General features: G+C 46.4%; 1 protein-coding gene across 15 annotated transcripts in view; it reads right to left on the bottom strand.

Annotated features, from left to right (window-relative positions):
* CCDC85A (coiled-coil domain containing 85A) overlaps positions 1 to 13215 on the bottom strand; it is a 217413-nt gene that overhangs the window by 71719 nt on the left and 132479 nt on the right. For 10 of the 15 annotated variants that reach the window (XM_083832381.1, XM_083832380.1, XM_083832378.1 and 7 more), the window contains 2 exons: positions 6717 to 6924; positions 2424 to 3339 (listed from right to left, as the gene is read on the bottom strand). In XM_083832381.1, coding sequence (XP_083688507.1) covers positions 2424 to 3339; positions 6717 to 6924 — 1124 coding nt within the window. Of the gene's footprint in view, positions 1 to 2423; positions 3340 to 5626; positions 6285 to 6716; positions 6925 to 13215 lie in introns of those variants that run through there. The other 5 variants (XM_083832367.1, XM_083832375.1, XM_083832374.1 and 2 more) reach the window with 5 other exon arrangements.

The following is a 13215-nucleotide window of genomic DNA, read 5'->3' as shown; positions in this document are numbered from 1 at the left end:
TTTACTTACTACACAATTTTGGGATAAGAATCAAGAATAGCATCCTTTTACATTTCTCATCAGAATTTTCCACACTATTTCCTCACAGCAGATGCAAAAAAAAAAAAAAAAAACCAAAAAAAAAAAAAAACCTCAATGCACAGCTCCCCACCTATAATCAAGTGGCAGGTTCATGCACACAGGTACACAAGAAGTGTGTAAATAAAGATATACACATTGCTTTCCCAACAATAACAAGTGATGACAGCCAGTACTTTTACTATGTTCACATTAACTGTTCTTCTCTGCATTTACAGTGTCTGACAGCAACAAAACCCCCAAACCCACCAATCAGCCTAGCTGTGAGGACCAAGTATTTTCCTGAAGTTTAAGGCTGGTTCCTCACAGCAAAGCTGTCAGTTTCCACCACCAACCAAGGTCAGACCAATGCCAGAAGTAAACCTCACAGCTAACATCTGTCCCATGCCTGCATCAAGTTATACAAATATGAAAGAAGAGACATTTGACAACTCACTGGTGAGCCAAGTCCTCTGCAAAAATGATTATATTAAGAGAAGGACACGCAAAACTCTGATTAAAGTCAATAAACAGACTCCCAAATCAGCAGCTGCCATCTCCAGCTCCTTGTGGCTTGAGTCCAAGTTGTACATCAGTGAAATACTCTGCACAAAGGACGCCAGTCAACTCACGTTTAAAGTAACAACTGCTTTCACTGGTAATAATGTGGCTGTGTTCTCAGCAAGACTATTTGGACCAAGAAAACCAACCCATCAGAAAACCCACCATGCTGGGAACAGAAAAAACATCTTTGTCTGCGACTGAATTTTAAAAATAAATACCTAAAACCTTACATCACCTTTCTACATTATCAGCAAGTGTGATTAAGAAGCCACCTTTCTGGTTCCATACTTCACTCTACTTACAGTCAGGTCAATTTACTCATTTTAAACAGAAAGAACTGAATGAAGTACAGTATTTAAAGCAAGTTTTACAAGACCAACTTTTAAAAGGTATGTGTTATACATCTTCGCAAAGTTGTCAAGCACTCTTATTAATCATTTTAAAACGTTTTAGAAGTGCATGAGAAGTCTCTAACACTTACCACTTTGGGGTGTGTCAGCCCTGTCAAATATATCCATTTCACTACTAGGAATCTGGACTTGTCCCTACAGAGCAGGTTAACTGAAGGCATTCTGTAAGCCAGGATAATCATCATAGATAAAACGGACAGATGTGAGAGAGCAACATGATAAATGGTGAGGACAGCACCCGGCACAGGGCTCACTCCATCTCCCAGGCAGATCCAACAAGTGCTCGGTTCCACCGATGTCAACACAACTTCTTGCAGCTGCTTATAAAATGTAAACACGTGAACTCCATCCAAGACAATTTACTAAGGCAAAATCCTCACTTCAGAGCATGCCTTCAAATCTTCTGTAAAGGTCTGAGAAATAGATTTTCATGTATACAAGATGGTAATTTCCTTTATGAAAACATCTCAAAGCACAAAGAAAAAACTGGAGCAGACTATAGAACTTCTGCTAAATCTACAAAAAGTTATTCCAGCAGCACAGTAGGATGTTTGAACTTTGTAATCATTTCATTTGCTGTATTTCACTCCTTTCAATAGTGTCATAACTGTCAGGCTTTCAAAACACTGAAATATTTGAATTGTGACTATCTTTAAAAAGTAGTTAATTGCAATCACTGAGGATACACAGCTCTTAGAAGCTGGCCTGTTGGTTGGGCATTTTTCTGAAGTGCAGCAATAACACCATCACACATATAAAGCACCCTAAGATCCTCCTTCATTTTTTTGATTTATTATAATCAAACACTGCAAAGCCCCAGCTTTGCATAAGCTGCAGAAGGTATCAGATTCATTTATACCGAGCCTCACTCTTCATCTGGGTTCTTCCCAAAGTTTATGAGAAAAAGATGTAGAGAAGCCTTCCCCCAATAAATGGGAATTTTTACAATCGTGAAAGCCTCAGACAAACTAGGTTGGGGTGGAAGCGAAACAGGAGATATTCACCTCCACTCCGCTGACTCAAACATAGGCAAGACAAGAAACATAAGCATCTCCCCTCTAACCAACGTAAACATAAACCTACCTAGGGACAGGCAGTTTACACCTACCAGCCACAGAGCAGGCTCAAGGCCACGAGCTGCTTCTCTATACCTTACAGACAAACACTCAAGATCCACTTCTCCATTTTTAAAATCCACCCAACAGCTACTGGACAGGCAAACAGGTACACTCTGATTAATTCACTTGCTACAGGAATAATGCTGACACTAGACTTGTTGCCTTTCATTTCATATTAAAAAACCATATATTCCTTTTCCATTAACATCTGAAATACCACGGAAACTGCCTTAATAGTTTTCAGAGCACATTTTCCTTAAGTTTATCGACCCACCATTCATTCCGTTGTATATACTTCTGTGGTGAGGGGAGAGGTCATCCGTTACTTGTCTCCTGAGGGTACCTTCTCTGCTGCCTCCGCTGAGATGTTTGAGATGCTCCGGGCTCCCTCCATAGTGTTGTTTGAGATGCTCAGGGCTCGTACCCCTCACTTTGTGGAGATGTTCTGTACTTCCACTCAGCATGTGCTTTTGAAGATGATCTGGGCTGCTACTGCTGTGCTTTTGATGCTCAGGACTGCTACCAGGCCTCTGCTTTTGAAAGTGTTCAGGGCTACTACTCAAAACGTGCTTTGGGAGAGTTTCTGGACTGCTACTGCTGTGCTTTTGTTGTTCAGGTGCTTTGACAATGGTTTTGTGATGCTCTGGACTTGGTCCTTTCAGGTGATGATCAGGACTGCCAGAACCCCTCGGCTTCTGGAGGTGCTCGGGGCTGATACTCCTGTGCTTCTGATGCTCAGGGCTTCCTTCACCCCGAGTTTTTTGGAGATGTTCTGGACTAGTACTTGGATGATGTTTATGATGATCCGGACTGTCTGTACTTCCCGTGCTAGAAGTGCTACTCCCGTCGCCAACATCTCTTATGTAAGCACTCGTTGCAGTTAATTGGCATAGGCTGATTTGGCTGTCAATAGAGCTCCGGCTGCCCGCTCCACCGCTCTTCTCCTCATCCAGCAACACACACAGTTCTTTCAGCTCCAGGTTCTCCTTAACCACTTCTTCTTGTCTCACCTCCAATTCCTTCAGCTTCTGTAAGTATAAGGCAACCTCTTTGTGCATAACGCTCGCACTGTATCTGCCCAGTCTCTGCCACTCACGGGACACCTTCTTGCCTTTCTGCCTGTCATCATCCAGAAAGCAGCAAAGGTCTCTCAGTTCTTGGTTATCTTCCTGCAGCTTCTGATTGATATCCTTTAAAAGAAAGAGAATCATGACAGGGAAGTGTTTAAAAGAATCAACGTTATACCATCACATTATACAAGCCAGTGCCATAAACCCAACATCTAAGCACTCAAGCAAGGCATAAATAATTGTGTAGATCTGGCATACAATATCATGCTTCCAACAAAGCTGCTGCCCAGTAAAAAAAATGAATATAGCATGGAGCTAACCCTGAAGGATTCAAAGACTAACTTCTGATACAGCATAAAAATGTTGTGTGTTTAATTCGTGTTCATCCTAAATATCAGAATAATTTAGGTCCCAAATTGGGCAAAGATCATAAGCTCTCTCATGAGGATCTCATTCCCTTGAGAAATATTCACATGCAAGTTACTGCTGAATAAAAACGTAAGGTACATCAGAAACCGTAATCCCAATTATTAACATTTATAGTCCCTATTCCCTAAAGCGTATTCACATTAAAAAGTGAGCGTTTTAGAGATTTAAGATATTTGGGTTTTGTTTGATTTCACTTCAGATTTCCATAAGAGAATCTTGTCAATCACCACTTTACCAGCCTTGCTTCAACCACTCTGAAATAACTAATCCGCTTTAACAGGTTTTTCACTCCTAATAAAACAAAGAATGTGATTCCACACCCCTCTCTAAGCAAGGAACCATCTGAAGCAAAAACGTTCAAGCTATTACTATAAGCAGAATAACATGCCAAAGAAAATATTTTCACTATTTCATGTTCCTAGTTCTACTAAACTGGCTTGTGACCATATTTATCTTTCTCTCATCTAACCGTTCATCCCTCCTTATGTACAATATTACAAGTAGAGATTAGCCACAATTGTCAAAAATTTAGCCTTACGAAAAGCCCATTTTAGCACAGTTTCTTCAGAAAATGAAGCTTCTGCAACACCACCAGATGTGTGTGCATGCACACGTGCATTTGATCCTCTCAGAACAACTTGGAACTTGAGTGATTTAAACCCAGATTCAGCAAAGGAGAAATCTCAATGAGGCTACACAGTAGCCTCAAAAAATCTATGCTGGAGAGAAGTATTTAAAATGATCCCATAGTAGAACAGAAGAGTTTGTGTGGAAGCCCTCAATTCATCGGGCAGAAGCAGGAGGCACTGAGACCAGGCATCGCTGGTCACAGTTCCTCACAGCCCCATTCTTTCACTTGGGACAAAGGAGGGCTTAAAGCCTTGTTTTCCCAAATTCCTTTCAGAAGTTCCAGCTGAGGCAGCTGAACAAATGGAGGAAGTTAAACATCACTTAGGGAGTAGAGCACGGAGAGAAGAATTTGTCACTCCTTCCTACACATCTTGGTGTGTCCTGTTACTTATCCAGCAGATAAATAAATCCATACAATGGCACAACACCTTCATACAGAGCTGGGAGAAAGACACTGTTGTTGTAATTTAACTCGCTTTTAAAACATGAGATCTGTTTCTACCGACGTGCTGTCACTGACAGGTCTCACCCGCAGACACCATGTATTCTCAGTAGGCAGAGGGGACTCATACAGACACCCTCGCACTTTGCGGAACGGGAAAACCTGGGAGACAGGAACAGTCTTCCCCCACATGCTATTTATCTTACGTCATGCTACTATCGAGGACGCTTTCTCAATAATTTACTTGTCTACAGCCACTCTGCAGATCAAGACTGCTGTTCTAACATACTCTCACATAAAAATGCTAAAGCCCCCACTGCCTCTGGGTCTTCTCCCCTTCCCTCCGACTTCACCTCACCAAAAGAATTTCTGAAAACAATCTCACTTCTCAAAGCAACGAGACAGAAGGTTTTTGCAGTCACGCCTGCCTTGAGCTAACTCTCTGGGTCTGTAATGCACCTGTACATGCTACAGCAGGGTAATTTACCTGTAAGCAGTCACGCTCTCTCCCCAGCCATGGGAAGCACAGAAGGAAACATTAGGGACTATGATTCTCATTCAAGCAGAGAGTTAAATCAAGAAGGGGTAAATCGTTACAGACTTGGTCTGCCTCTCAGCATAGCCCACAGAAGATGCCACTCAGGGTGACATGATCAGATATGCGTTACCATCAGATGTCCTCCTCATCCAGCAAACTGTGGACTGCTTCTGGTCACCCCCAGCCAAGCCGCAGGGTTTCCCACCACCTGCATACCCCACATCCTGGACATGGCCGGCTCTCTGAGCAGCCTGCCAGGTACCCGACAGTTCAGGAAGCCATCCTAAAACAGCGGCAGCAAGCTGCGTAACACAAGCAAAGGGTTTTGGATGCCTGCGGCTCCGCACACTGGGATCTTTCGCACGCACCCGATGGCGCCGCTTAACCCGGCTGCGACCCAGCGGGGCCAGCTCCGCTAAGGGCGGCACGGCACGGCACGGCCCGGGCGCTACCTTGAGGCCGCGGATCTCGCCCAGGTGGAGCTGGAGGCGGCGGTTCACCTCGCGGATGAGGTTGCTGTGGTCCAGCATCGCGCTCATCTTCTCGGCCTCGGCGCGGCGCAGGCTGCGGATCAGCTCCTCCTTGCTCCACTTGAGCAGCTCCTCGTCCGACACCTTGGACAGGTCCTCGGCCGCCGCCGCCCCGCAACTTTCCGCCGCCACTTTGGCCATGGCGGCGGCCGGGGGGCACCCCGCCGCTGGGGGCGGCCGGGGCTCGCGGGGGGGGCCCGTCGGGGCTCGGGCAGCGGCCGAAAGAAGGAGGAGAAAGCGGGGGAGAAGCCGGGCAGCAAACTTCCCCGGTCGGGAAAGGAAAAGGTGAAAAAAGAGGAAAAAGAAAAAAAGAAGAAAAAAAAAAAGCAGGAACCCCGCAAGCTCGGCTCTCTCCCCAAGCGCACGGTGCTGGCACGGCTCGGTTCCGGCCGGCACGGCTCGGCACGGCACGACACGGCTCGGCACGGCACGGCTCGGGCGGGCGCGCCACGGCCGCCGGCTTTTCAGCGGGGCGCGCCGCCACGTGCGGGCCCGCGCGGGCGGAGCGGGGGCGTGGCCACGGCCGTGGGAGGGGCCGCGGGCGGGGCGCGGGCGGGGCCTGTCCCAGCGCTGTCCCGGCGGCCCGCGGGCGCCCCCTGCCGGCCCCGGGCCGCACGTGCAGGAGGTGGGGGCTGCGGGGACCTGACCGCTCCGGGGCTCTCCTGTGCCCATCCGTCTCTTCAGCCCTCTGAGATTCTCCCCAGTGTGACGAACAAAGCTTCGGATGAAAGCGTCTGAGCAGCCACAGCAACGACACAGTGAAAGGCCGCGAAGAGGGGCTGCCCTCCCTTACGGCCACGCACCCCCCGCTGCAGCGCTGCCAAGTCCGGGCTGCCCGGGGACGAGGCGGCAGCAAGCACCGGCCTTGCCTACCCCTCGCAGCCAGCAGTGTGCCAGCTGTACGCTCACACGGCGCCACGTTTCTTACCAATAGGTGGCTGAGGAATGGCCGAGCAATGGTAGTCCGAAAGCTCCAAGGGAGAACACCCACCTGCCTCGGCCCGGCGGCGCTCCCGGGGCACAGCACCTCACAGCCCTTGTCGCGGGCGCCACGGGAAGCAGCCTCGGGACCGCTGCCTTCCAGCAACAGGGAGTGCCTCCACAAGTGCCTCGTGTCCGCGGGAGGTACGGCTTTCCTGCAGACACAAACATGAAAGGAGAATTCACAGAGCCATTAGGGAGAGTTTAATAAAGCCCAACTTCAAAAGCGTGGGGCAGATGTAACCCTAACGGTGGAACTAAGCACGTATGGAGTGAAACTAGCCCGGAATATTTCGATGCAAAGAGGATCTAATTTCTCATGCACTCACGCCTGTGTAACAAGATCAAAACGAGAGCGCAAGGGGGACATAATTATTCCCATCTCTTGGCAGGTTTAAAACTTGACTTTTATACTCCACCTTGCTGCTCAGGTGCCAAGTACTTCCCTGCGCCTGCGCTATTCATCATCAGTGGTGATGCCCTGAAACAAACTCACTTTTTGCATTAACGCTGATTTTTTGTCTTAGTCCCCTGAATGTTCCCATTCACAGGCTGAAGGGCAGAGACTAAGCAGATGGGCAAGGGGACTGCGACGCTGGGATGGCAGCAGCCTCTGTCCAGTGGCAAGGGGACCTGCAGTCTCCTTCCCTTTCAGCTCTTGCGATGCGTGCCAAACGCTAGCAGCAAGGGGACCCGCGTCCAGTTCCACCTCCAGAGCTGACCGTGGTTCGCCAACCACTGACATTTTCCCTGCTGTGCCCTGCTCGGCCCTGGACGCAGCTATTGTGCTGCTAATCCTCGCCGGCAGGTCCTCGAGGGCTGGCACCAGCTTTTCACTGCTGCCTGTAGGTTATCTACCACTTCACGTCTCCAATTGCTGGGTGGAGCCTGAGCACTGCCCTAACCAATAATAAATACGTGGTGATTTTACAAACACTTCTCACTGGGTATCTCCAGTGAGGCCTTAAAGCTGTTCAACAGTTGTCTGCCAAAAATGTGTCACACAAACGAATGCTTTCGTAGCCGTCATTTTACACAAAGATGGCTAAATTGCTTTTGTTCAGACTTTCCAAAAATATTTTTGAGCAGAGTTCAGACTTGAAAAATGTCATCTCCAAATTGGAAGGAAGTGGCAAGAGCTTTAAAAATGAAAAGTTCAAGTAATTTTAATTATAGTTGCTTCTAGACGTTCCACTCATCATTCAAGCGTCTGCAGCAGCCACCCAACGTGGCTTCGCCCACACTGGGCTGCTGCCTGGCCCCAGCTGGAGTTCTCCACGGGCTCATCACCCATCCATCCCGTCCCTTGGCAGAGCTCCAGCCCTCCCCGCTGCTGCCAGCGTGTGACGGCCCCTCCTCGTCTCCTCACCCTGTCCTTCCTAACAAGCCTGCACCCAGCCACAGCAGCACCCGGTCCCCCGAGCTATCCCACCACGCCTCCATCACCTCCAGGAGATCGCAGCCCCACAAGCACACGCAGATCTACGGGCACTTCAGAGAGGCAGCCAGCTGTGCCCGTTCCCCAGATAAAGCAGGAGGGCTCCAGGAGGGCTCCTCCCTGCAGTGCTGTCCTCTTGGCACCTCCTCGCTTGCATGTGCATGCCTTAGGTGGGCACCCTTCAGCCCTGTCATTTCTGATGTCTCTCGTGCCCATCACCCCACATCCTGATTCCTAATCTGGCCTACCACTTCCTCTCTTGCCTGCTGGTCACCAGCTCTCTCCTGTCCCTCCACAGGCTGAAGTTCTCCTCACCAAGTCGGCCAGCCTGTTGGCAAAGATGCTTTCGCCTGATTTGGTCAGGTGGGTCCATCCCTTCCCAGCAGTCCTCAACACCCAAATGGTCCCACAGCCAGAAGAGCCAAATCCCTGCTGTCAGCACCAGCTGCACACCCACTCACTGACCACCAGCTCCATCCACTCCTCCTCACACCCATTTCCCTCACCGCCAGGATGGAGGGGGAATCATCGGGGTCCCCATGCCTCGGCCCTTGCCCTAAGAGCCACGTAGTCTCCCTTAGCACACTGCAGGACCCCCCGGCAGTGTCACTGGTACCCATGGGGAAAAGCAGCAGGGGACAACAGTCCAAGGGCTGCAGTAGCTGCACAGGTAGCTCTTTCCTGCAGGCACAGGAAGAGCTGCCGTCCGGGTGCCAAATGCCACAAGCACCAGCCTCTGCTGTCACGGGAGTCTCTGCTTTCTGACAAGCATGGACTCCGGCTGTCCCTCCTTGATTTCACTGTGCACGTATCATTAGGTGAACGTGTTCACATGAGAATATTTTACAATACAGAGTAGAACAACTTTTCCTACCCAAGTCTCATACAGTGCTCAGTGTTAGTACATACAAAAATTCACAGACTGACACTAAGCAGTCCATATAACATTTTCTACTTCATTGCCTGCCCACTTCCATCACACAAGTACAGATAACGCCATAGCTAGAGCTGACCTTCTCTGCAGACACCTTGGTGTTCATAACTGCTACAGGCAGAATCCTTGTCCTTTGCTCCTGACTTCACAAGAGGTAAGAGCAAACGGCCAACCTTCATCTAACTCAAACTTCTGTGTGGTCACCATCCAGTGTCTGAGCTACACTCACCTTCTCTGGCTTAAACCCACTGCTTAGGCATGGTTTATTTATACTGCAGCTTTTAATAAATCCGTAGCAGTATAGATGGCCAGTGTCCTTTCCAGCTTTAAATGAGATTAAAGACAGCATGCTACGTGAAAGGGGAAGCGGCTCAAATATTCATTGGATTTCCAAAGCTCTTGTGCCCACGTGCCCATGGCTTTTCAGAAGCCTCCCACCATTCTCGGCTCTGCCAGGCTTTCCTCTGCAAACGCGCTCCCAAACAACGCCGGCCAACAACCACAGCAGCACAGCACAGCCGACGCTCCGGTACAGCCACAGAAAGTAAAAATGAGTGGAAACAGCAGAGAGTACAAACCTCTCAGACAAGGCTGGCTATGTGAGGGCATACTGCATGATTCTTAAATGTTCCTGCCAGTGTTTCAGCTTTATTGCAACGCTTAGGTGCCAAACAACTCCACAAACATAGTTTTCAGTGCCACTATCAGCATTTTTGTAAAGTAGGCAACATGCAGCTTTCTTATCCCAAGAATATTTTTGAGAGAGAAAAACATTCATGGATTACAACTAAGAAAATGTAGAAGAAATCTAGAAAAAATAATTTCCAAACTAGCAATCTGGAGAGGGAAAAGAAAGTCTCTGCTTTAAACCCTGTAATTAGATATCTATCTAAATAGCTTCTATTTATTCTCTAAGAAAAAAAAAATTGTTTCATAAGAAATTATCTTTTTTCAAAATTTAGAAACTTTTCAAAATTTCAAGAAGAAAAAAAGTTTGCTCTGAACTTCCTCCTACTACCACCTCCACACTTCTCATGATCTAGTGATCACACAACTGTGTGGTGAGCCTCATCAGCTTCATGAGTCAAATTAAAAACGAAACCAACTGCTAAAATATAATGACTGGTTTCCCAGTGGATGGCTGCGCTGATGTGGCTCGCAGTGCCTTTATCAGATGCAAGGGAGGTGAAGGGAATGCAGAACCCTAGGAGTGGAGGTGGAACAAGACCAGCCGCATAGATAGCAGCCAGCATTCAGGGCAGATTAAACACACCGTGACAGTGAGCCTGCAGCACAGCCACTAAAATACCCTGGGATGAGAGGAGTAGACAGTAATTAGCACTTCCTGCCTGACTTCATGTGGTGACTGCGGTTCAGCCAGACCTGCAGAGTTCACTTGGAATCTATAACAGAATGAAAAATCCTGAAATATCTCACAGGGGCACTTTGCTTTTTATTTCAATTGGAAAACTGATGGGAGTCTTTTGCAGCCCTCTTCCAGGACAAATCTGAGGTCCCCAGATCAGGGATTACTCACAGGGGTGCCAGGAAAAGATTCTGCTGCTCAAATTGACTCGGAAATTGCTTTTGAAAGTATTGGCCAATACTCCTAAACATGTTTGTTTACTACAGTGAGGAGCATGTAAATGGACATGCATCACAATTTGCTCAAGGTTAAACAAATGGTTGGATGACTGATCCTTAGAAACAAAATGAAATATAGAAACAGGCACCTTTCCAACCCAGCAGAATACGTACCTGACACAATAAGACATCCAAAGATGTTAGAATGAAATAATTATAACCGTTTATGGGGTTGATTTTATCATGAAGAGCTTGGCAACTTTTCCACACAGCTAACAGTTTGTTCTGGCTGGGATCCAAAATAGATACATTACCAGAGCATCTGTGGGTTTCTTTTAATTGTACTTCTGTTCATCGTTTGGGTAACACTGGACTTCGTTTTGTGTTCATATTTGATTAGTGAGTTAATCAGGGGCCAGATGCTTCTTTCCACTAATGCTGATGTAAGTAAACTAAACAACTGTGTGGTGGGAAGCAAGAAAAGGCACATGGCCTACAGAATAATCCTCTGCTTCAGAGCCCTGTAGAAGTGGCAAATGCTGGCACAGTCCCTACAGGAATGAAGATGGTTATCTTCTGGCCTCCTCATTTAAGAGGCCAACATAACAGGACTTATGCTTAACGCCAAGCATTTACAACATACATTTTTTTTTAGCGCTTTTTAAATTAAAACAACAACAAAACTACCAACCTTCAATGTTCGGATTCCTATGAAGTGAAGCATTCAGAGCTTATCTAACAGAAAGCGATACTTCCTACTGAATACATTCCCTCTGTTACTACATCAGTTTATAAATTACTATAACTTTTTTTTTTAAATATGTGTCATGCATCTGATCAAGCCCTCAGTCTCTAGTTCACTGGCAATTCTTCACAGTGATCTGGTCCAACATCATAATATGGATGAAGGAGCCAGCATGCAGAGCTCTTTGAGCATATTCAGAAAATGAAATGGATTGGTTCTCATTCCATCCAGTGGAAGCAATAGAGGAAAGCCAACAACATTTTTCCAAAAATGTTTTTTGGAAAAAAAAAAGATTTCACAGATGATTTTTGATGAGAAAAACAAGAAAAATTATTGGAGAAGGAAGAAGTTAATGATATCTCAGGGAAGCTACCACAATGCCAGGTGAAGTTGCAAGCCTAAACCAGAACTAAAGCTGCTAACCATGCCTTCACTCCACGGTCTGTTCTGATTCTGTAAGTGGGCTCAGAGGCTGTATTGGCTTCCAACTGTATTGTCAGTTCCACATACAGTAAGTATAGAGTTTGGTATTTACCATCATCTCATGCAATAATACTTGCAAATTCTTTACTGAAGAGAAGTAGCTGCTGAAGCACACACACACAAACCTATATCTTTTTATATATTTTTATATGTCTAAAAATGCACATGGTGCCACACTTGGAAGAAAGTTATTCAGGAACTGGAAATGCTGCTCATGAGGTTATTGAACGGTGATCCCCACAGACCACCTTCCTCTGCAGCTTTCCTCTCCATGAACAAACTTCTTAGTTATTCTGCTGATTCCTCTCAGTGAGATAAATCCATTAAATATTTATTTAAGCTGCGCTCAATATATTAGCTAAGTGAACTACTCTATCTAGTGCTAGCTTAACATTACATGCCCCATCATAATGTTTTACACAACACAATGTTGCAATGATATAAGCATTATTGGAGATGTTGTTCTTTTAGCTTGTTAACGGTAAAAGCAAAAAGAAAGGACCCAAATCAGGATTTCTAATCTACTTTTAGTTATTATTTAATCAACTCAGGATAGGCAGGAATTCCGCAAACTGCTGGTGAGATAACTGGAGTGTACTGCAATGAGGTTTGCTTGTTTATTTGTTGTGGCGTGTTTTTTGGTTTTTGTTGGGTTTTTTTTGTTTGTTTGTTTTGTCCTTACCGGAGCAGAAACTCATTGGTAGAGAAAATCGTTGTGTATGGCTTGATCAGCCACAGGCACAACAACCCAGGTAGAAGTGTTAAACTGAATGGAGCAGAGGTAAAACAGGGAGAGGGACAATTTGGAAGAGATTCTGAGAAACAACATTTAGCTTAAGTAGAATGCAAGCCTTTGCTTCAGAACTGCCAGCAAAATGTTGCCAACCTCAGCCAATTGCTAGCAATTAGGGATGACATACACTGCAACGCTTGGAACATACAGGGAGCAGAATGGAAGGAGAATCCAACTGCTGTACATTTTGTCACAACTGATGTATGACAATCGCCAAGGGCAAGTGCTTCTGAAGATAAACTGATAGGCTGCAGTACAAACCATTGCTTCTGACAAGGAAATATTACAGGCCAAAGAAAAAAAAGGTTCTTGAGGGGACAAGTATTTTCTCTGTTTGTAACATTAAATAAATAATGTGCAAAAACCAAGATCACTGCATAGGGAATTCTTGCAACTGCAGCACCATGTGAAATAAAAGAGGAGCTAATCCAGAAACTTCATTTCCTAGGCTGACATAGCAAACATTCAT

This window comes from Anser anser, assembly GCF_964211835.1.
Source record: "Anser anser genome assembly, chromosome: 3".
Lineage (NCBI taxonomy): Eukaryota > Metazoa > Chordata > Aves > Anseriformes > Anatidae > Anser > Anser anser.
Note: the sequence above shows the minus strand (reverse complement) of the source record. Positions and strands in the feature narration are given on the sequence as shown.